We start from the raw sequence: 25,759 nt of genomic DNA on the forward strand, positions 1-25,759 counted from the left end.
AGGGCAAAAAGAATAAGGAAATAGTTAAAAGGAAAGAAAGGAAAAGAGAGTAGAAGGTAGGGAACATGCGGTCAAAAATGGAATTCAGGAGAGCAGAGGTAGGTGGGAGTAAAAGAGGGGAAATGAAAATTGGAGAACACTGAGCACGGTGCCTGGCAATTCTTAAGTGCTCAATAAATTACATATAGGAAGGTGTCATTATCATACTATTCACCATTCAACAGATGAGAAGAATGAGATTCAAGGAAGTTAGTAATTTACCAATGGTCATACAGATAGGGTTCAAGCTCATTACCCTTATATGTGTTTCCCAAAAAGGCCAGGAACAAAGAAAAATGTAGGGCTGATGATAGGGTTTGATATAAGAGAAATCAGCAAGTGGGTTGGCTCAGATTCCTTGTCTCTCTCTTTGGGCTTCAGTCTCCCTATTACTAGTACCTTAATGAGGCTAATGACAATTAGTGTTTTTCAACTAGAGAGTTACTGTCTCCATATTGGGTGCTAAAATGTGTTTAGACTGTCACAGTGACTGGAGTTTTATTTGGTATATAGTGGACAGGTACCAGGTTAAACATATTCCAATATGTGGGAACTTCCTGTGCAATGAAAAAGTATTCCTCCAAAAATGTCAACAACATCCCTGTTGAGAAACATTGGTTTAGATGAATTTTTAGGAATTGCAAGAGCTCTAGCATAGTGGGTTCCTATGAGAAGAAGGAAACAGGGGGCACCTATTGTTTCAGGAGCTCTGGGGCTTGATGTATTTAAGACCATGTGGGTAGTCCTGTGGTACCTTTTTTCGGGGGGGGGGGCAGTAAAAGAATTTATTTTTATTTTTTTAGATCTTTATTCCTGAGAGTATTAAAGATGTTTCTCGTGTCCTCCCCCATTACCCTCCTCCACCAAGATCCAGATCCTGCCCTACACCAGGCCTTCACCATAGGTCCCTGTGTAAAGCAAATGTGCATATAAGTTCTTTGGTTAATCTCTTCCTGCCCCTCTCACCCCTTTGCACTGAGATTCATTAGTCTGTTTCATGTTTCCATGTCTCTGGTCCTATTTTATTAATCAGGTTATTTTGTTCATTAGATTCCTTGTTGTTCATTTTGAATTTTAGATTCAATTGTTGATAGATATGTATTTATTGCTATTTTATTGCTCATATTTTGATTTCTTCTTCTTCTTCTTCTTCTTCTTCTTCTTCTTCTTCTTCTTCTTCTTCTTCTTCTTCTTCTTCTTCTTCTTCTTCTTCTACTTCTTCTCCTTCTTCTCCTTCTTCTCCTTCAACATTTAACATTTTAAGTAATACTGCTTTGGTTTTGATGTACTCTTTCAGCTTTTTCTTGTCTGTGAAACTCTTTCTCTGACCTTCTATTCTAAATAATAGCTTTGCTGGGTAGAGTAATCTTCGTTGTCAGTTTTTGCTTTTCATCACTTTTTTTTTACTACAATTATAAAATTTTATTAAAAATGTTTTTTAATATTTATATTGTTAATTAAATGACAATTATTCCTCATAAATTCTGAACAGAGAATTATGGTCCATTAGTCTCTGCTCAGACTGCTTATTAGCCAATCACAATAGTTGATATCTTCGTCTCACACAGTCAGGTAGTTGATGTTAAAGCTTGCTGATGATACTGGTTCCTTTGTATACCCCTGTAGTTGCTGAAATAAGAAAGTTCTCAAGAAGTTTACAACTATATTGTGGATATTTCAAGGTGGTAATTTTCTTGGGGGCACTTTTAAAGAACTTTGCAATAATTTTTAAAATCCCCTGCTTTTGACCTTTAGTTTCTTTCTTTTTTGTTTCTGTTCATCAGATTATTTATTCACTTGATTTTTAGATTTACTTGTTGATAGATGTGTATTTGTTGTTAATAGTTTGTATCTTTACCATTTTCTTCTTCTTCCTCTTCTTAAAGAATACCTTTCAGCATTTCATATAATACTGGTTTAGTGGTGATGAACTCCTTTAACTTTTTCTTATCTGTGAAACTCTTTATCTGACCTTCAATTCAGAATGATAGCTTTGCTGGATAAAGTAATCTTGGCTGTAGGTTCTTGGTATTCATCACTTTGAATATTTCTTGCCACTCCCTTCTGGCATGCAAAGTTTCTGTTGAGAAATCAGCTGACGGTCATATGGGTACTCCCTTGTAGGTAGCTGCCTGTCTTTCTCTTGCTGCTTTTAAGATTCTCTCTTTGTCTTTTGCTCTTGGCATTTTAATTGTGATGTGTCTTGGTGTGGTCCCTCTTTGGATTCCTTTTGTTTGGGGTTCTCTGCGCTTCCTGGACTTGTAAGTCTATTTCTTTCATCAGGTAGGGGAAGTTTTCTGTCATTATTTCTTCAAATAGGTTTTCAATATCTTGCTCTCTATCTTTTTCTGGCACCCCTATAATTCGGATGTTGGTACGTTTGAAGCTGTCCCAGAGGCTCCTTACACTATCTTCATATTTTTGATTCTTTTTTCATTTTGCTTTTCCGGTTGGGTGTTTTTTGCTTCTTCGTATTTCAAATCTTTGACTTGATTCTTGCGATCCTCTAGTCTGCTGTTGGGAGTCTGTATAATATCCTTTATGTCAGTTAGTGTATGCTTAATTTCTAGTTGGTCCTTTATCACAACCTCGAGGGTCTCATTAGATTTCTTGAGGGTCTCATTAAGTTTATCGGCGGTTTCTTGAAAATTCTTGAAAAACCTTAAAAGTGTGGTTTTGAACTCTATATCCAGTAGTTTGCTTTCCTCCATTTCTGTCATTTGTGCCCTGTTTCTTTGTCTCTGCATTTTTTTTATGCTTTGCTGTGTCGATAGAGTGGCTTTCTGTGCTAAGTGTCCTTTAGGGCCCAGTGTCTCAACCTCCCCAATTACCTGAGGTAGACACTCTTGGTGCACCCCCTTGTGGGCTTTGTGCATAGTCTTGTTGTAGTTAAGCCTTGATTGTTGTAGGTAACACTGGGAGGGATTGACTTCCAGGCCAATTGGCTGTGAGAATCAGCTGTGTCTTCAGTGGGAGAACTTCTGTGCTGGAGACACCCCTCCGGGGCAAGACTTGCTTTAATGGGCTTTGGTGCTCACTGAGTATGCCCCCTGAGTGTGTCCTTTATGAATCAGAAGAGCTGCAATCTGTATGGTCCCACTCTGACCACTGGGCACACTGGCTCCTGGATGTCTAAGGATTTGCTAATCTAGCCTCTTCCTGAGGCTATCCAGCAGGAGCCAGCTGTGACTCAATGCAAGTTGCCCTGGGGCCTTGGGCCAGCTGCAGTTTGTTAGGTAATTATCAGATTGCAAAAGGCCAGGCCTTTCATATGCAAAAGCCTCATGGCTTGGGCAGGGCAGGGTCCCAGGAGATCAACAGGGCAGAGCGAGCAGTTATGGCTGCTCTCAGTCCTGCCCTCAGAGGCCCTGCTTCTCAGTGTCCTGGCAAGCACCCCCGAGAGAAAGCTGCCTTTGAGTTCTGACCAATGCCAGACAGTCCAGCTTCTCCCGTATGAGTCTGGGTCCCCAGAGACTTGCCTGGAACTGGAGCTCAGAGCTTAAGAATCCCTCCCAATTGAAAAAGACAACCGTGTCCTCAGCTGCCAACCCTCTCCGCATGCGCCTCTGTACCTCTGTATTTTACTTCCGCACTGCACCTCCTCTGAGTCTTGGTGTGCTTTTCTCTTTCCTTCTAGTTGTAGAATTTCCACTCAGCCAGCCTTCCTGTGGTTCTGGATGATGTCCGTTCCATCTTTTAGTTGTATTTTTGAAGTGGTTGTGCGAGGCAGCAATCTCTGGTGTTTACCCTGACCTTGGTTTCTCCCTGACCTTTTGCTTTTCATCACTTTGACTAATTCTTGCCACTCCCTTCTGGCCTTCAAAGTTTTTGTTGAGAAATCAGCTGGCAGTCATATGGGTGCTCCTTTGTAGGCAACTAACTGCTTTTATCTTGCTGATTTTAAGATTCTCTCTTTGTCTTTAACCCCTATCATTTTAATTATGATGTGTCTTGGTGTGGGCTTCTTTTGGTTCTTCTTGTTTGGGACTCTCTGTGCTTCCTGGTCTTGTAAATCTAATTTCTTTCACTAGGTAGGGGAAGTTATTTGTCATTATTTCTTCAAATATGTTTTCAATTTCTTGCTCCCTCTCTTCTCCTTCAGGCACCCCCATAAAGTGAATAGTGGTACACTTGAAGTTTTCCTAGAGGCTCCTTATACTATCTTCATAATTTTGGATTCTTTTTACTTTTTGCTCTTCTCATTGGGTGTTTTTTGCTTCCTCCTATTCCAAATCACTTATTTCATCCTCAGCATGCTCTACTCTACTATTGCCTGTAAAGCATTCTTCATTTCAGTTAGTGTATCCTTCATTTTTGACTGGTCCTTTTTTTATGTCTTTGATGTCCTCACTTATTTCCTTAAAATTCTCAGTAAGTTCCTTGATATTCTCACTAAGATCCTTGAAGTTCTCATTAAGTTCTTTAAGCATCCTTATAACCATTATTTTGAACTCTGTATCTAATAGTTTGTTTCTTTCCATTTCATTTAGTTCTTTATCTGGAGATTTCTTATTTCTGTCATTTGTGATATGTTTCTTTGTCTCTGCATTTTTGGCTGCTTCCCTATGTTTGTTTCTATGTATTAGGTAGAGCTGCTACATCTCTGGGAATTGGTAGAGTGGCCTTGTGTAGTAGGTGCCCTGTAGGACCTATTGGCTCAGCCTCCCTAATCGCCTGATCTGGGCACTCTAGGTATGCCTCTGTGTCATTTGCGTGCACTATCCTGTTGTAGTTGAGCCTTGAATACTGTTGGCATCACTGGGAGGAATTTACCCCCATACCAATTGGCTGTGAGGACCAGCTGTGACTACCATGGAAGAGCTGCTGTGTAAGACACACCTTTATGTAGCAGGACTTGCTTCAGTGGGGCTTTGGTGCTCACCAAGTCCAACCCTTTAGTGTGTTGCTCATGGATGTGATAGAGTTGTAATATGGCATGGTCTGAAACTCTATCAGATGCACTGGCTCTGGGGCCTCCTGAGAGGTGTAAAGTCAGCCACTGTCTATGCCATGCCGGGGGCCACCCAGCACGAGCTACAGAGCAATCTGTAGATGGCTGCTACTTGTGTTGGACTAGTATGTATCCAGGAGAGGCCAAGCTGTGAACCTTGTCAAGTTGCTGCTAGTGTCAGTCCTGGCCCCTTATCGAGAAGTATAGAGCACATTGAGTCCAGCTGATGCTGGTTTGAGAGATTTTAGGAAAGTCTGAAGCCTGAGCCAGAACAGGCCATTCATATGGAAAAGACACTGCAAACAGCTTGGGTGGGGAAGGATCTCAGGGAGTCACCAGGGTGGAGCAAAAAATGTGGGCATACCTAGAGTGCCCAGCTGAGGTGACTAGGGAGGCTGAGCCACTGGGCTCTACAGGATACCTACTACACAAGGCCACTCTACCAATTGATGGAGACTCAGATATGGTGCCTGCCAGTCAGCTCTGTTGGGGGAAGTTCCCAGCACTTTTTTCTGTGAGAAAGCTGCCTCCCAGTTCTTGCCCTGATGACAGACAATTTAGTTCATCCCTGTATCTCCCTAGATTCTTTCAAGCTGCTGCCTCAGCAGTGGAACTCAGAGAAAGTGAATCTGAAGACATCTGTGCACTGGCACTATAAGAGGACCTGTCTGGGTCTCTGGCTGCTTCCCTGTCACTCAACTACAATCCCCACTGGTTTTTACAGCCCAGAGTTACAGGGACTTCTCTTCCAAGCTCTGAAATCCTGGGCTGGGGGTCTGGTGTGTGGCTGGGACTGCTTGCTCCTCACGGGAGTTCTACTCAGCCAAGATATCCTTCCTGATTAAAAACATACCACACATGGGTGTTGTTCCAGCCCATTCTACACCTCTGCCCCTCCTACTAGTCCAGCCGTGGGCAAACTACAGCCCGCGAGCCGGATCTGGCCCGTTCGGCTGTTCTATCTGGCCTGTGGAGCCAAAAGAGCAGAGGGTTCTCTTGCTCTCTCCTCCACTCCTTCACCAGCAGCAGTGTTAACATGGCAACGTCGGGAAACACGGCCGCAGCTCCTTCTTCTGAGTCCAGTTTAAGAAGCCATTTGGCCCTCGAGTCAAAAAGTTTGCCCACCCCTGTAACTAGTCTCAATGTGCTTCCTTCTTTACTTCTCTAGTTATAGGACTTCCATTCAGTCAGATTTCAGGTGTTTCTAAATGATGGTTGTTCTGTATTTTAGTTGTAAATTTGATGTGGTTGTGGGAGAATGTTAGTACTGGCGTTCACGTGTGGCACCTTCCTGTGGTACCTTTATTGTTATTGTTAATCCTCATCTAAAGATATTTTTCCACTGATTTGTTTAGAGAGAATGGAGGGGAAAGGGAGAGACAGAGCTAGAGAAACATTGATGTGAGAGAGACATATCCATTGGTTGCTTCCTGCATGCGGCCTGACCAGGGCTGGGGATTAAGCCTGCAACCAAAGTACGTGGTCTTGACCAGAATCAAACCCAGGATCTTTCAGTGTCAGGTTGATGCTCTATCCACTGAGAAAAACTGACTAGGGCTGTGGTACCTTTTGATGACATACATGTGTATGGGCCAGAAAGCTGAGGTGAGGTACCACATACTTATGCAGAGGCAGAGAAGGAAATTTAAGATTTAGGAAATACACAATTATCACTTTGCGAAGGTCTTAGGGCTCTGAATGGTGAGGGTCTTGCAGGTGCATAAGGAGTTGATTCAATCACTGGAGAGCAGTAGGAGGATGGGTTTGAGAGATTAACATAAAGGGGTATTTTTAAGGCCTGCCCCAGAAGGTATCCTGGGTAACTCTTTAGAGATTTGGAAACCACAAAGCAGGTCATGCCAAAAGCCCAAAGGTTATTCTTAGCTTCTGATTAACAGGACTAGATGGCTTGCAAAAGGGCATCTGGGGGTGCTTATTTTCCTCCACATTGCTGTACTAGAAGGAACTACTGGCCTGTAGAATTTATTTTAATGCTCTTCTCAGTTAGAGGACTGGAGAGAAGAGAAGGTCGATTTTTGCCCTGACCAAAGGGATTCTCTGTGGTGAGACTAATTCAAAGTCCTTGGGAATATTTTTCTGACTAGCTACATTCACAATGCCATCATGGGACCCCAAACAGTAGAAGTGGAAAAGAATATCACTATTGGAGAAACTATCAGAAATGTACTTCTTTTTTTTTATTGTCCATTATGGGCCAGACATTTCATACCCATTATTTTAGAGTTATCATAAGAAACCATTTGAAAAAGTTCTATTTAGTTAACAGATAAGGAAACCGAGGGACAGGAAATTCAAAGGTCCTGCTCAAAGACAATGATGAACAGATTTTAGTCAATACCAGTGTAATTTCAAAATCTGAACGCTTAGACAAATTTATAAATGATAAATAGAACTGGTGGCAGGGAAAGCATTAATTAAACCTGTTTTTAAGAGAAGAAAAGTGACAGGACCAAAGTCACATGGCCAGAGTGATGGAGCTGCTCTTCCCCATCACTAACCACCATGAAGAAGTATAAGAACTTGGGGTTACACAGACATATTTTGAAATCTGTTGCCAACATACACTAGCTCTGTTAACTTGGGTGAGTCACTTTATTTTGTTGAGCCTAATTTTTCTCATTCATTAAAAATTATCTTTACAAAGGGGAAATCTGGTTTTCATGAGGATTCAATGAGAAGGATTTAGAAAGTATCTAGTATAGTTCTGGCATAAAGGAGTTGCTCAACAAATGGTGACTGGCAGTAACACTTGATGAGCAAAAGGGACCAAAAGAACTTTAGCCCTCACAGCTAGAGTCTCTGTGCCCATTCCCTATGCTGGTAAGAGTGAATGGAAAGGTCCTTGATATGAGGTTTTGAGATAGGTTAAAAAGCATGTCAGAAACATGACCAAAATGCCAAGGTTTGGTCTTGGGTGGGAAAGGGATGGCCTCAGTAACACTCCCCCTGGTCTCCTACCAATTTGCCTTCTTGTCAAGCAAAAGCACCTCAGATTGTACAAGCTAGAAGGAGCCTCTACTGCCTCATACATAGGTTAAATGGGCTAGCCACCACTGTTACTACCATCATTACCATCAAACAGACATAGCCAGGATGATGTGTTTATGTGAGTTTTGGGCTTATGAGCACTTACTCATTGAAAACCAGGTCAGGGGCAAAGTAGAGCATCCTGGAGTTGACATTGGTGAAGGACCGCCAGCCCATGGCAAACACCATAAGCCCCATCCATGAGTACTGAATGACTGCCATCTGGTCGTCCACATGCAAGTTTCGGAAGCCTGGAGATGGAGAAGAGACAATGGTCAGGCTGGGGAATGGTAGGCTGGATAAAATCTGGGCATCTGCTGTCCCGAGAATCTCTAGTTCTCAGACAGCCCATGAAGAGCCCCAGGAACCACCAGTGCTGGGGAGCAGAAAGAAAGTAAGCTATGTGGTGGAGATAATATTATTTGCCTTCTCTGTTTCACTGAGGTGCTCAAATGAGATGATGATGGAGGCAAAAGGAGCATTGTCAGTTAGAAAAGACTAATCTAACACTTATTGACTGCTTTCAAAAAAATACACTTTTTCTAAGCATGCTACTTATATTAACTCATTTAAACCTCACAACAATCTGATAATGTAGGTACTATTATTATCCCCATTCTGTGAATCAGTAAAAGGGAGTCACAGAAAGGTTATAGAACTTGTCCAAGATCATAAGGCTAGTAAATGGCACACCAAGATCCAAAGCCAAGCAGCCTGACCCCAAAGCCTGTGCTCTTGATCGCTATGCCTTTCTGAAGATGCAGTGTAATAATCATTTCTCCCACATGAACAGCACTATTCAATTTATAAAGCTTTTTTCTAGCTATAATCTTATTTGTCCCTCTAACAACTCTGGGAATAGGGTATTATTACATAATGTATGGTACATGCTTTTGACAGCCACTGCCTTTTCCACACTACATTCAGGCTCTTTATCATCTGACTTTCTTTCTGCCTCCCACTTTCTCTCCATTATTATTATTTTTGTTGTTGTTGTTCAACAAGTAGCCGACTCTACTGCTATTTTTGCCCTATTACCATTGTTATACACAAACAGGCCCTTCATTACCTGCCTACTTAGACTAATTTCTTGCCATTTGCCTTCTCATAATCTAGGATCTAGATATTCTGAAAAACTTACAATTTGCTGAACACAACATGCTTTCTCATGTGTCTATTTCTCTGCACAGGCAGTTGTCTTTGCCTGGAATGCCTTCTTCCTTCCCCAGGTTCTCCACCTAATAAACATGTACTCAACTTTCAAGTTTTCACTGAAAGGGTACCTCCTCTGTGAAGCTTTTTCCCACCCATCCAAGCAGAAGACTTAATAATTCTTCATTTACCTTCTAATTAAACCTTGTGTAACCCCACCTAATTATAGTATTCATTACACAGTATTGGAATTTATCTATATACACATCTGTCTCCCCCATTAGACTTGGAGCTTCTTGAAGACAGGGACCACTCCTTATTATTCATATTTTATTTCCTAGTACATAGCATAATTCAGATATTTGAGTAGGCATTTAAGAAATATTAATTAAATGGACTAAGGACCCTCAATTTATTTTAATTTTATAAAGTGGGATGAACTCCAGATTACCTCCCTTAAGCTCAGAGAACAAAGTTTCCCAGATGCTACCTCTACCACATAGATATAGCTATGTTCTCATGGTGGGTTCTAAACAGAGGGATGTTTAAACCATAACCTCAGAGCTCATCTCCTACCAGCATTTCATTTCTCTTCTCCCCAACAGTTCCAGAATTATTTGAAATTTTGTCTTGCTATACCTCATTAGAAATGTTCCATGAATTTAGATAATGCTTCTAACTTTCTTATTGATGACTTCATTGTACCTCATAATAACCCTAGCAAGTACGTTATGTGATACTTATCTTGACAACAAGGAGCCTAAGGGCCAGAGAGGTTAACTGATTTCCCCAAGGTCTTACAGCCTATATATGGCAGAACTGGTACTAGTGCAGGTGTTTTAATTCTCTTGTCCAGTGTCTTTTCCACTCCACTGCTTAAGGACAAGCTCAGGAAATACTGAGGTCATGAGCTTTTACTAGCCATAGACTCCAGCCTAAAGTCTACAATATCTAAACACATTGTAAGGCTTGGTTGATCCTTGCCCACCCACACACCCCATTTCCCCTTTCTTTTATGTCCTAAGGCTATCAGGCATCAGGGATTCTAGAGTCCCTCATATCACCATCCTTGGCTGAAATCTTAGCTCCAAGGCCCGTGCCCCCCATCTTTACTGTAGTAATATGCTGACAGAGCCACAGACCCCAGAGTATTTCCTCACTGAAGCTCCAGGATAGAATTCCTGGTACTGACTCTTCCTAGTAGGAGATAAATTCAGGGGCCAAGCATGGAGCATCTAAGGATCTCTTGGAGAGGGGACCTGGAAACTTGAACCCTGAACCTCTGAGATGTGAGGCAATGGTGCCGGGGTCCAACCCCAGCGGGTCCAGGGGTTCCCAAAGGCGTAGATGGAGTCGGCGAAGAGGGAAAGACTCAGAGGCAGTGTTCAGTTGATCAGCAGCCTAGCCAGGATCTCCAGCCAGGATCTCCAGTCAAGTTCTGGTCTGGATCTCCAGAGAGGCTCTGCTTCGGATCTCCAGCGAGGTTCTGTGGCCATGTTCCCTCGCTAGGTTCTCCAGCCAGGTTCTGTCTGAGATCTCCAGCCAGGTTCGGTCACCAGGTTCTAGTCAGGTTCTCTTGCCATATTTCTGTAGTCAGGTTCAGTCCAGGATCTTTTGCCATGTTCTCTCCAGCGAAGTTCTTCTGTCTGTAGGTTCTGTGTAGGTTCTGTCTTCTTGGCTCTCTTGTAAGTTCTGTCTCTGTCTGTCTTGTTACATCTGTATTTATACCAGTTGATTCAATCCTATCAATCTCTATTACAAAGGTTAGGGTGTTTCTTATCTCCATTCCAGGGAGTAAAGATTAGGTATCTTAAGCATGATTGTTCGTAGTTAAAGTGATTAATTACCCGCCTGGCACTTAGTTGAGGGGTTTTATTCCCTCCCTAACTTCAGGGGAAAATCCCTACCTGGGGATTCAACCTTTCTCGGAGAGGTGACCTTGGTTAAAACACAGCGCCAAGAAGGTGAGCAAACATATTAAGAACCGTATGCCATATATGCCAGGTCCCTTGAAACAGCAAGGATGGACCAGCTCCCGGCACAATGGAAAGCAAGTAAAGCCTTGGCTGGTGAGTATGTGAATGTTAGGGTGCAGAGGGGTGATAAGGTTTAAACTGTACAAGTACCAAGGGAGCTGTCTATACTGATGGCTTTTTTCCCCATCCTTGAGATAGCAGAGAACTAACAAAGAGGAGCAAAAAGAAAAATTTAGTTTGGCTGTAACACCAATTTATGGTCCTTACTGAGAGCAGCTTAGCACTCAAGCCTATTTGCTGTCTATACATCAGCAACAAAGTTGGCTAATTTTTCTATAGGTCTAATATGATTACAATACCTAAGACTGTTCTCTAATGTCCAGCCTTTGAAGAAACCTGCTCAGTGAGCATAGCTATCAAGGAATGAATGACTTGAGGAAACAGTAGCTCCAGCCTACAGGTTTCCTTCAGCACACACTCACTCAAACACTTGTTTGGCACTGTGTTAGGCTGTTCAGGAGAGATAGACAGGAGTCATTTACAGGTTTTGAAACACACCAAATAGGTTTAGATGTAAAGGCAATTTATTTGAGATTCTGTTTTCTCACTAGAATCCAATCAACATCATTTCTTAGCAATCTGCAGTGGAAACCTGTAGTCTCATGTCTTATCAGGGAGCACATGGCCAAAGAAGGTCCAGATAGGAAATTCATGCTGCTCTAGTGCACCAGACAGTCAACATCTTCAAAGAAAACAATTCATCATTGGGACCCATGCATGTGGCAACTTAAATTGATATATGAGTGAAAGCAGTGGCAGAACACTCAAGCCTCGCTGTAATGACCTACTAGTTACTGAGCATCTATTATGTTTCAGCTACTGTACTAGGTGCATTTTATATACAGTTTCTATGTTGATAACAATTTGCAAGGTAGAGATTGTTGTACCACCTCCACAAATGAGGAAACAGAAGCACATGTGATTTGCTCATGGTCAAACCACTAACTAGTGTATAGCTAAGATTCCAAACCAGGTACACCTGATTACAAATATGCTGTATACACATTGTCTACTCACCCACCCTTAATTAATAGTTATCATTTATTAATGTACTAGGTACCTTATCAGGCAATTTACATATATCATCACCATCACAAAAAGTTTAAAACAAAAATTTTCTGAGTAGGTGCCTAGTACAGTGCCTTGCACAAGACAAGAACTCAATCTGTTGAATGAACTAATAAGTTGAACTTCTAGGTGATTATTGATAATATAAACAACAGGTCTTGTGAACATGGTAATTGGCTTTTTAAAAACTATTATTTTAAATGACTTAGGGTCAGAGGTCATTTCCTTGCTTGAAGTAGATGGTGAAATGATATTGTCTTGTAGACTTGTTAATATTATGAGAGGACTCCCCATCCTGAGGGTTGGACTAAGGAAAGCCAGTGACTCCTAGTCATACAAATTCTGCCAAAGTGATTTGCAATAGGTTATTGTTAAGACCATCAAATTAGAAATCAAAGGGTATGAGTCAAAGTTCTGGGTCCATTTGTTAAGTAACCAAAATGGAACAAATTAGTTAACCTTTCTGAGCCTTGTCATTTGAAATGGAAATAATAGTCTTTATGATTCATAGTATTTCTGTGAGGATTAAATGGAATCATATATAGGACAAGGTTCTATATTCAATAAAATTGGACTATTTAGGTTCTTGGCAACTGCTTGGAAAGATTAAACTGAATCTGTTACACAAATGATATCAAAACATCCAGCTGAATAAGTGATAAGAATTAAAACAACCTTCTTTTCTTAGTTTTTCTATTTTTTCCTCCCTGTGTGAACCCTCTGTTTTGGCACAGTGCATACACAGCCTGAGACCTTGGGCCTTCTTCCCAGTGATCTTATTGGCTAGTAAACCTCAGCTTCCAGCTTCCCAAGCTGGGGAGGTGCTGGGGATGGTCTGGTTTCTGAGACTGGGCCTTGTGAGTTGGAAAGACAAAATTGGGGTTTGGCAACTAACATGCAATGTCTTCAAAAGCAGCTAGTCTACATTATGACCCAAGTGGCCTTGAATAAGGCCTTGGCCTCTTACTGTGAAGCCCAGGGCTACAGAACTACACAAACACTACAGACTATGGGTGGAGTGGGATGAGGAAGGAATCTGGAATCAGGAGGGGACTTAGGCTCTCAAGTTCTAGCCCTGCTACATTCTAAAGTGAAGTATATCATTTCTCAGAGCTTCTGTATATTTTATCTATAAAATGTCAGGGGGAAACCCCTATTTTATGGGAATTTTATGAGGACCAAATCAGGTAATATATATGAAATTTCTCTGTTCTCTATACATTTTCCTCTGAATAGCAGTTATTAGAAGGCATGCTGATCTTTGACTCCATAAGAATTAAATTGGTTGTTGATGTTTCAAAACAATCTTTGAATCCCAGAATTTTAGGACTAGGAGAATCCTTGCAGAGCTCATGTTTCACTGGTTTCCAAACTGTGTTCCCTGGAGTCCTAAGATTCTGCAAGAGTAACTTGAGGCTTCTCTGGGTGTAGTGAGGGAGAGGCACTGGTTTTAAATCAACCAGCTCTAGTAGTATCTGTGTATGTTGTTTTGAGAAATACAAAGTTTGGCTGCTAAAGGAAAATTTGTGAATGCTTAGATAGAGGATCTCTAATATTTTCATAAACAGTCCTGTTCAAATAACAGATGACTTAAGGAGGAAGTGATTTCCCCATCACTGGAGGTATCCAAGAAGTTAAGACAAAAAAAATTGTATTTCTTTCACTATCACTGAATTCATTGAATATTTCCTCCCACTATGATTTCTAAGGTTTTTAGAAAGCACTAAAGTTCCTTAAAGCAAAGTTTGAAAAACATTAATTCAGTCCAAAATACTCTTCATACATTATACGGATAAAGAAACTGAGACCCATAAAGGGAAAGGACCACACAATGATTTACAAGCACAACTAAGACTAGAACCTAAATGTTCTGACTCCCAACCCCATGTTCTTTATACCATACTATATTATAAGTGCATGGTATGGTTCCTAAAGTTAATATTGAAGACATAATACCAGTCAGACTCAAAATTATCTTTGGGGTAAACATGTGTATGCATCTTAAGGCACATAAATGTTATGTCTATATAATCTGTGATTATGAGGAAAATTTCACACTGTGTCTGTAGATTAAACATGATTGCTGTGTGCTGATGTGAGGTATATGGGACACTCTATAATGCTGCTCTACTCTTTAGTTTCTGAGTTTCCTTTCTTTTTTAAATCCTCAGTGTAGGATATATTTTTTATTGATTTTTAGAAAAATAGAAATATCTATGTGATGGAGAAACATTAATTGGTTGCCTCTCATATAAGCCCTGAATGGAGATCAAACCCATAACCTAGGTATGTGCCTGGACTGGTAACCAAACCCGCAACCTTTTGGTGGGATGATGCTTCAACGAACTGGACCACCTGACCAGGGTGTTTCCTTATTTTTAAAGTGGGGATTATATCATTTTCTACCTCCACAAGGTAATGGTGAGAAGTGCATGAGTTAATGGGCAGGAATGGACAGGACATGGTACCTGCCTTGCCCATAGGAGCATACATTAAATATTATCACTTTAATCCCATGCCTCCACTTTCCTTTTCCTTACCAGGCAAGGCCTTGGCCCACTTGACCACATGTACAAGCTGTCTTTCACCCAGTTCATTGAGGCTAGAGAGCAAGGCTGCAAAGGAATCAGGCTGATTGTTGTCATGTCCAGCACACACCACGCCTGGTTCAATGGCTTCCAGGACATTCAGAAAGATAGGCTGACACTCATAGCCTTCAATGTGTGACACTGCCAGCTTCTGGGTTGGCTCCTCAGTTGGGCTGGTGGCGCTGGAAACCTCCCCTTCCTCCTGCAGTTTCAGATTACCAAGTTTCTTCAGCTTCCGAGCTATTGGGAGGAAAGGGAAACTTGGATTTATTATAAGTGATCAAAAACACACAGCACAGCTACTCTGTTAGAAAACCTTCAAACTAAGAAAATAAGGATGTCCATTCTTCATGGTCAGAGATTCTAAACTCCTTGAAGGCAAATGCTCAGTTTAGCACTGGTTGAATGAATGACTCATCACTCAAAATCTTTACAAAACTAAAGTTTTATATCTTGTTTTCTCCCTAGTCACCTTGCAGGACAGACCTAGTATATCCTTAGATTGGACTCTGCATAAATGTAAGCTTCAGTACTCATACCTAGAACCTTTCATTGAATTATTCAGATATATTCACAATTCATTCATTCAATAGAGATTCCATGTTAAACCTTTTCTTTTTTTAAAATATATTTTTTATTGATTTCAGAGAGGAAGGGAGAGGGGGAAAAAGATAGAAACATTAATGATGAAAGATAATCATTGATTGGCTGCCTCCTACCACCCCCCTACTAGGGATTGAGCCCACAACCTGGGCTTGTGCCCTTGACTGGAATCGAACCCAGGACCCTTCAGTTCGCAGGACGACACTCTATCCACTGAGCCAAACCAGCTAGTGCAAGCCCTTTCTTCTGGGTCTTAACCCTGTCTGGTAGAGGATTAATTAATACCCCTATGCAGTTAAAATGTCAATCTGATAAATGTTACAACAGAGGTATTAATAAAAAGACAACAATCACTCTGCATAGGTGGGGTCAGGAAAGGCTTTATGGTAGCATTTGATCTGGATCTTGAAGAATGGTGAGGGTTTCACTAAGCAGAGAAGAGTGAAAATGGCATAAACAAATAGTAGAAGTGTTTGGGGGAAATAGTAGAGACCAGTGTGGCTGGAATATATATTGCTTGTGTGGGGAGACTGGCTATTTATAAGGTTGAAATCAAGATTAGACCTGATTTTGAAAGGGCTTGTATATTGTAATTAGAAGTTTGGGCTTTTTCTTACAAGTAATGGGAAAATACAGAATGTTTGGAATAAATGGAATGATGAATTTGTGTCTATGTCTACCATGTCTAGCAGATTGTTAAAGAGACTAGAAAGGCAAACATAAGTATTAATTATGGGGTCTCTAGAGGTACCAAAACATACAGTGACTTGGATACTAGTTTCTCTCTCTCTCTCTCTCTCTCTCTCTCTCTCTCTCTCTCTCTCTCTCTCTCTCCCTCTCTCTCTCCCTCTCCCTCTCCCCTACATACATACACACACACACACACACACACACATTCACACGCACATATCACAAACACACTTTAATAGTTAAAGGCCTCTGAACATGGAAAAGTTGCCAGGCACTCATGTTATTAGAGATTATCAAGCAGAGGCTAGAAACACAATGGTTAAAAATTCAAGCATGTCAGCTGAGTACTGGAAGTCCTAGTCACAGCGATCAGACAAGAAGAAATAAAAGATACCCAAAATGGAAGGAAGAAGTAAAACTGTTATTATTTGCAGATGGCATGATATTATACATAGAAAACCTTAAAGACTCCAAGAAGCAACTATATCTAATAAATGAATTCAGCAATGTAGCAAGATACAAAATTAATATTTAGAAATCAGTGATATTTCTATACAACAATAATAAACTATTAAAAAGAGAAACTAAGAAAATAATCTCATTTACTATTGTAACACCAAAAGAAGATGAGGTTAACTAGGAATAAATTTGACCAAGAAGGTAAAAGAGCTGTTCTCATAAAACTATATGACATTGAAAAAAGAAAGAGAGGAAGATATGATAAGTGGGAGCATATACCATGTTCATGGATTAGAATAATTAATATCATTAAAATGTCCATGCTACCCAAACCAATCTATGGATTCAACACAATTCCTATTAAAACACCAATGGCATATCTCAGAAATCTAGAACAAATGTCCCAAAAATTTATATGGAACCAAACAAGATCCTGAATAGCCTCAAGCAATCTTGAGAAAGAAGAACAAAGTTAAAAATATCACAATACCTGATATCAAAATATACTACAATGCCATTGTAATAAAATCAGACTGTTACTGACATAAGAAAAGACATATAGATCAATAGAACCCAACAAAGATCCCAGAAATCAACCAACACCTTTAGGTCAATTAATATTTGACAAAGGAGACAAGAGCTTATAGTGGAATAAAGACAGTCTCTTCAATAAATGGTGTTAGGAAAATTGGACAGGTACATGCAAAAAAATGAAAGTAGATCACCAACTCACACCATACAAAAGAATGAAATAAAAATGAATAAAAGACTTAAATGTAAGTCACAAAATCATAAAAATCCTAAGAAGAAAACAGACAGTAAAACCTTACACACCTCTCATAGCAATACTTTTGCTGATATATCTTCAAAAGCAAGGGAAACAAAGAAAAAATGAACAAATCGGACTACATAAAATTAAAAAGCTTCTGTACAGCAAAAGAAACCATCATCAAAGTGAAAATGGGACCCACTTTATGGGAGAATATTTGCCAGTGCTACGTCTGATAAGGGGCCATTTCCAAAATATATAAAGAACTTATACAACTCAACAACAGGAAGACAAACAATCCAATTTAAAAATAGGCAAAGGACTTAATAGACATTTCTCCAAAGAGGACATACAAATAGCCAATAGCCATATGATAAAATGCTCGATGTCACTAATCATCAGAACAATGTAAATTAAAACCACAATGAAGTATCACCTCACAGCTGTCAACAACAACAGTGTTGGTGAAGATGTGGAGTAGAGGAAATCCTAGTGCACTATTGGTTGGAATGCAGACTGGTGCAGCTACTGTCAAAAGCAGTATGTTATTTCCTCAAAAAGTTAAAAATGGAACTGCCTTTTGATTCAGCAATCCCACTTCTAAGAATCGCAATGCACCTCTGTGTTCATAGCATCATTATTACAACTAGACGCCTGGAGCACAAAATTCGTGAGTGGGTACAGTCCCTAGGTCTAGCCTGTGATCACAGCCATCTTCCCTTGCTGCTGGCAGCCAGCCCCACTCCTCATCCCCACCCACCCGGGTTCCCAGTTTGCCATCGGGTGATCAGAGCCTGACAGCCAGGGGGGAGGGACCAAGAGGTCAGCCAGTCCTGCCCACTCATTGCCCCACTCCCATGTCGCCCTCTGTGTGTGGGGTGACTGGCAGGGCGGGGGCCTTGGCATGGGGCTGCCTGCATACCCCACCACCCACCCCCAGGTCCCCGTTTGCCATCAGGAGATGGGAGCCTGTTGGCCAGGCAAAGGGACTAAGAGGTGGTCAGTGCACCTCATAGTGACTGGTCAAGCAGTTGTTCTGGTCAATCTACTGTTATGGTCGCTGGGCTTTTACTATATAGGATAGCCAAGATCTGGATATAGCCCAAGTATCCATCAGTAGGTGAGTGGATAAAAAAGGTATTATACAATGGAATACTACATGGTTGTAAAAAAGAAGAAATCTTACCTTTTGAGACAGCATGGATGGACCCAGAAATTATTATGCTAAGTGAAATAAGCCAGTCAGAGAAAGACAAATACCATATGATCTCACTTATATGTGACATCTAATGAACAAACTAAACTGGCAAACAAAATAGAAACAGAGGCATGGGTACATGGAACAGACTGATAGCTGTCAGAGGGGAGGGGAGGGATTGGATGAAAGAAGGTGAAGGTATTTGCCAAAGAACATATATGCATAGCCCATAGGCACAGACAACAGTATAGTGCTGGCCACAGGGAAGGGGCTGGGGGCTTGGTGGAGGTGGGCAAAGGAGGCGGGGGATGGGGACATCTATAATATTGTTAATAATGAAAATAAAGTTAAAAAAAGAATTCAAGCTTGAAGCATCAGATGGAATTTTTTTTACATGCCCTTGAATTTTCTTTCTCATCCTCAGACCAAATTGTGTCATCTCAATTTCCACTAAAGAAATAGGAATTTTCTGGTGTTGCAACATTTCCCACTGAACACTATAACTTCAGATATTGCAAGATATTAGACCTATAGTGAATATCCACTGTAAGTCACATATTGATTTTCTTCTTTATCAAAGGTGAATTTGAAGGGCTGAAATCCACAATTAATAACAAAGAAAAGAATTTCCTTGCTTCTCATCTATCTGTACAATAGGAACCATGTTAGAAGGCAGCCAATAGGAAAAATGATAAAAATAACATTATTTAAAACAATAACGCAAAACTCAAGCTTTATGAACCATCTTCTCCCCATGCTCACATGCACACAATTTAGAGATCTTTGGGCATCCTAATGTTTATTTCTTTAACATTTATTTTGGCACAGATATAAATAATTGAAGAGGTCATTACTCTGAGCCCTAGTATAGGCAGATACACTGAGGTAGACCATAAACCACTTTATCTCTAATCCATTTAAAGTTATAATAATAAATTTTAAAAGGCATAAGACAAAGAAAGAAGTGGATTGCTCAATTTAAATGGATAAATACAACAAAACCTGCTGCTGATCTGTTTCTGGCTGCTGCAGAAAAATTTACATATCTGAAACAAATTTTCAGGTCTAATTAGAGAAATAAGTCCTGCAATGCAAACTCTAATAATAGTGTAACTCAATGCAAGAATGGATCACATATTTGGATCAACAACTAGAATAGAAGAAAAATTAGTGGGGTTGGTGGTGCAAGAGGATCACAGAGGAACCTCAGGGTAAAATAATAAGGGAGTCTGAAAAATCAACCCAGAGTGGTAAGAATGACCTTGTTCAATATTTTCTGTCCAGCTTGAACCTTATCTCTAGCTTTAATAAAAGAGCTGAATAATAGGGCTGGGGTTGTATTTTTTCTGGTTTCTACCCCTACCTTTTACTCCAAAATTCAGTAACTAGTATTAAATCTGAAAGGGCAGAGGCAGGAAGCTATGAGAATACTCTAGTCATGTGTCCAAAGTGGAAACAGGTTTGGAGTACTATAAGAGGCCTAATTATTCACAGCATAACAAAACAGGAAGTGTCCTTAGAAATCATCTCATTTAGGGGGTCACAGATTCAATATGCCTACAGGGGTTATACAGGTAATATAGTAGGGTGTGTGTGTGTGTGTGTAGAAGAATGGTGGAAACTGATGAACTGAAGTGAATGCCTTACTGCCTTTCTGCCCTTGCCATGTACTTGTATACACACACACACACACACACACACACGCACACACACGCACACAAACACACACACACACACACACCTGGAAGACATTCATATAATATTTAAATATTTCCTAGAATAAATCTATATTACAAAGTTGAATTTAGCCCTTAGTCACAATTTTGGGACTTCTGACATTAATCCAACCTTTCAAGTCAAAGATGGGGAGGCTGAAGCCAGAAAGAGTGAGGTTGCTGTACCACATCAGCTCTCTTTTCGGCTAACTAATTTCTACTCTATCTCAGTACCTGCCTCTCTGAGCTCCTTCTATATTTGTACTATATAATACAGTAGCCACTAACCACATCTAGCTATTTAAATTTAAGTTAATTAAAATTAGAGAAAATTAAAAATATAATTTCTTAATCTAATTAGCCACATTTCTTTTCAAGTGCTCAAAACCCACATGTGGCTAGTGCCTGCTATATTGGACAGCAGAGATATAGAACATTTCCATCATCACAGAAAGTTCTATGGAATAGTGCTGTGGATCAAAACTGTTCTCTGGGGAAGCTGTTCCATTTATCATGCCCTATTCATGCTATTGATAAAGAAGAAAGACAACCAAAGAATTTTACACAGATATATCTATGGGTTTTTCTAAAAGGTGAAGGGGCACACAGAGAAATTGGTGGTGGTACAGTTAGTGAGGCATGCTCTGTAGCCATTTCCATACCAACAGTGATTCAAATATCAGTGGGTTGATGACTTGTGGACCTAAACAAATTCATTACAAGCAAGACCAATATGTGCAGAGACTGTTGGGAGAATCCATCAAAATGAAATAATTCCCTTCTCTGCGTAGTGCTAATGAGAACTTGGTTGGTATTTTTACATCCTGCTCCTCTAGAACTATGTAGCATCTGCTTGAGGAAGAGAAGTCATATTCCTACTTGTGTGAAGGACCTGGGTAATGTGTTGTCACTGGCCACAGTGGCTCAAACTGCACCAGGTGTTCTGGCCTCTCTGCCTGAAGAGGATGAGTGTACTGAACATAAATGAAATCAGATTCCATGCATTCTGCTGGGGGATCCTCTGTTCTCTCTCTGCAGTAAAGGCCAGCATGTTGCTAGACAACTTAGATGCTGGACAATGAAGCTTGCTAGTCTCAGCTGTGACTCAATGCCCAAGGCCTTGTTTTCTTCCATGAAGGCCACCCCCACACCACTCCTGTCTCCTGCACCTGAGCCCCAGAGTCATATCTAATTCTTTCATGTGAAGTACAGGCCTGCTGGCCCCTGTTTTATGGCAGAGAACCACAGTTTACTTAAATTGAGTGGTGAAGTGAGGAGAAAGAAGACAGTAAAGGTGGATAGTTCTAATTTGTGTGAGTTGCTTTGCAACACTTCCCTGTCTTTCAATCTCAGATCAGTGCAGAGATGAGAAAGGGCCAATGGAAGTTACTTCCCTGTCCCTACTGGCTCTTTAGGGCATTGGAGCACCTGACATGGTGCCTGGATCCTATGGGGAACTCACTTTTCAGCCTGGTGGCATTAGATTCCTTTGAAAAAAATCTTTCTCTACAGCACCAGATAAAGATTTTTCAAATCAGAAATCATTAAGTATGCCTAAGTAAAGGTAGATGTGGTTAATCTATAGCTTTTATAGCCACTGTGATCTTTAGGCACTATTGCAGCCTCGTTCCTTGCCACCTCAAATAGAGGCTTCCTCATCCATGGGCTGGGGAGAGGCATGATGAGGTGAAGTTTCCAAAGCCTTACAAAGTTTGAATCCTTCTCCCTACGTCAAGGATGTACTCTTCCTCATTTAGAGCACACTTTCTGTGGTAGGTAGATTTCTAAGATGGCTCCCAATATTCCCAACCCCTGTTGAATAGACACATTCTTTCAGTTATTTAGATAACGCTAATCTAAGTGCTGTCATGAAAGAATGGGCAGATGTGATTAAGGCTGCAATTCAGTCGAATTTAAGGGTGGTTATCCTTGATGAGCCTTTAAAAGACATCAGGCTCTTTCTGGAAATACCTTCATGGGGCTAGGGGTATTTAACATAAGGAAGATTCTCTGTTGTTGACTTTGAAGGTGGGGGTCCACATGGCAAGGAATGAGGACAGCCTTGAGTAGCTGAGAGCAACCTCTTGCTGACAGCCAGAAAGAACACAGGAGCTTCAATCCTACAACTGGAAGAAATTGAATCTTGCTGTAATCACATGAGCTTGGAAGAGGACACTGATCTCCAGATTAGAATGCAGTCTAGTCAATACCTTGATTTTATTCTTGTGAGATACTGAGCTGAGAATCTAGTCATGCTATATCAGACTTCTGACTTAACAGAACTGTGAGCTGATAAATGAGTACTATTTGAAGCTGCTAAATTTGTGGTCAATTGTTATGCAGCAATAGAAAACTAATACACTTTAATTATAGAAGTGTGGTTTAGAGCAAGATAATAGGCTTTGGAGTCAGATGATCTTGTGTTAAAATCCCAGCTCTGTCAACTAACTAGTTTAATAACTTTGACCCCTTTGCTTAGCTTCTCTGAGATCTAGTTTCCTCATTTGTAAAATGGGAATGTACCCGTACTTTGGAGAATGAAATAAGAGAGAATACCTGGCAGATAGTGAGCCCTCAAAATGGTATCTTCACTCTCTATCCATTTCTAAAGAGTAGAGAGTGAATGGCTTGCAAGTGACCTAACTCAGGCATGAGGGAAGATGGACAGCATAATTAACAGAGAACCAGATAGAACAGAGAAGGGAAGGGAAAAGTAAGAGGTTATGAAATGAAAAACAGTAACATATTTCTTCTGGATGTAGCTGCCTATAAAACTGAATTCAGATATTAAGTGTAATTCTAAATACTAAGTAAACATAAAGGTATGTGTGGTGCAGGGCTGCAGATATGTTGTGAAAACAGACTAGACTGCGATTATGTGAGTATGTGTGTAGATGCTTATATACTATAAAGCTTAAATCTAGAGGTCATGAACTCAAATACCTTCATTAGTTGGGCAGATAAATGTAAATGAGTAAAACAGCCTAGTTAACATAGAGTGAGCTTGGGACAGTGAAAGTGACTGAAGCCCTGCCTAGGAGCAGTCTATGTCAACTTTCTAAACAAAGACTGTGCTGGACAAACAGAATTCTGTAAGAGAATTTTTGTCTGGGGAATACCAGTATACAGTTCTGGTTTAAATCATGCCAGCCATCTTTCTACCTACTACGATTAGACTCAGGGAATATCACTGTATGACTTTAGGCTTGGAAGGTCAGAGAAACACTGGATTAGGATCCGGAGGAACTCACTGCATGACCTCAGGATCGTCTCTTTCCCTCTTTTGCTCTTAGTTTCCTCATATATGTATAAAGGGTAGTAGTTAAAAGCTAAGAGTCTGGAGTCAAATTGTCTTAGTTGTAAGTTTAGCTCTATTGCGTACTAGCTGTGAGATTTTGAGCAAGACTTATTTAGCCTCTCTGTACCTCAATTTCCTCATTTGAAAAGTGGGGATAATATTAGTATATAATTAATAAGGTATTTAACATAAGGAAGATTTAGACAACATGGTGGTGTCTAAAAGTAGAGGGAAGATTCTACACTACCAGAAGGACTTTCCAAGACTGAAACAGTGAAAAATGCACTGAGCCTAAGGGGGCAAAATGCAATGAAGACATCAAAGTTCTAAAATGTTATTCATAATAAAGAAAAGGTGGTGGTATTCAGAGTCTTTTTTAAAAAATATATATTTTATTGAGTTTTTACAGAGAGGAAAGGAGAGAGATAGTTAGAAACATCGATGAGAGAGAAACATTGACCAGCTGCCTCCTGCACACTCCCCACTGGGGATGTGCCCGCAACCAAGGTACATGCCCTTGACCAGAATGGAACCTGGGACCTTTCAGTGCGCAGGCCGAGGCTCTAGCCACTGAGCCAAACCGGTTTCGGCTCAGAGTCTTATTGTATCTTTGGCCTTGAATATATTCACTTAATTTCTCATAAACCTCCATTTTCTCCTCTGTGTAATGGTAGCAATCTGGCCTGAATACTGCATAGGACTATTATTAGAAGGAAATTAGATGATTTCAGTTAAAGTGCTCTGAATTCTGCAAAGATGCATGCCAATGGGCAGGTTATGAAATTTTCTAAATATAAGAATGGATCTCTAGCTATAAAACATTCTGAAAAACTGCCTACTTTAGCAACCTGTATTGCCTTCAATCTCAGGAAACTGGACTGAAGCCAAAGGTTGAGAGAAAAACTAACAGGGTTCAGACTCTTAAGATAATCATAGGATCTACCTTGCAGAGTTGTTGTAATATTCCTGAAGAGAATGTGTACTAGGTACTTAACATGGAGAAAATTCTGTAGGTCAATAAATGGTGTCTCTTACTCTTGCTGGTCACTAAACCCCACATTGCTCCATTTCATGCCCTTTATCACCAGCAGGTAAATCTCTTTCTGGAAAAGCTAACCAATAAAACATATCATTTGTACAAGGATTAAAATTAATTAGGGGCAAGAATCAGGATGGTGAGTGTCTCCTGACATCAAACTAGTATAGTAGTAGTGCTCCAAGAGTTCTACAAGTTTCTTTTAAAGCCCCTGAGAAGAGATAAAATGGGCCTGAACATGTGGCTCCAATAACCCCACTTTGTTCCAAACCAGAGCAGCAGGGCTTTATTCTGCGTTTATATTTAAGAATGTCAGATTTTGTTTGAAGAATAGGTTAGTTTGCCAAGAAAATATTTGAAGGCCCCAAATCTTGTCTATCCAAGATCTCCTATTCAAACAAATTCTTAAAAAAACAAAACAAAACAAACAAACAAACAAACACGAGTAGACTGAAGGCCAATTCTACATATTGCCCAAGTTAACACAGCTATATAGCAGTAGAGCAGGAATTAGAATCAGCTATCATGACTTCTCAGGCTATATTGTTTCCATTTAATCAGGTTGAGTAACATGCTAGTGGGAAAAGGGTCAGCTGGAGATGAGTGGTGAAGAACTAGGACAGCGACAAGAGACAAGGAACAGAGCCAGTTCCTGGCATGCATGGAATGAGACATTAGTTGGGTGTACATCCAAGTTTACATATGCACTAATAAGTGTAGGTCAAATTCCCTCAGGCAAGAAGGTTCCTTGGTCTTCCCCTCACACTCCCATTTTCCTCCAAGTTTCAATTCTGAGTCAAAAGAATAGCCAGGAAAAACAATATCAAATTTTATCTTTAAAGGTTTATGTTGGACTATTTAGTCTAATGGTTTTTAGCTCATGAAGGAGTAAATGTAATTAATAACAGAATGATATGCAATGCTGCATATCCTTGCCAAAGCACAGAATCTGGCAGAAATTATTTCCAAGTCTCTCTAGACTACAGAGCCAGAAGAAAGGGGCTTACTGTCCAGATGCCATCCTGGGTGAGAGGCATAAGGTCATTACCAGAAAGCTTGGTAATGCTTTCACATACCAAGCTTTTCCACTGGAAAAATTAACTACATGA

General features: G+C 40.4%; 1 protein-coding gene across 1 annotated transcript in view; it reads right to left on the minus strand.

Moving 5' to 3' along the window:
- AR (androgen receptor) overlaps positions 1 to 25,759 on the minus strand; it is a 294,693-nt gene that overhangs the window by 10,287 nt on the left and 258,647 nt on the right. Inside the window, exons 4-5 of the mRNA XM_059678799.1 lie at positions 14,835 to 15,122; positions 8,145 to 8,289 (exon numbers count right to left, since the gene is read on the minus strand). Of these exons, the coding sequence (XP_059534782.1) occupies positions 8,145 to 8,289; positions 14,835 to 15,122 (433 nt within the window). The remainder of the gene's footprint in view (positions 1 to 8,144; positions 8,290 to 14,834; positions 15,123 to 25,759) is intronic.

This window comes from Myotis daubentonii, chromosome X (assembly GCF_963259705.1).
Source record: "Myotis daubentonii chromosome X, mMyoDau2.1, whole genome shotgun sequence".
Lineage (NCBI taxonomy): Eukaryota > Metazoa > Chordata > Mammalia > Chiroptera > Vespertilionidae > Myotis > Myotis daubentonii.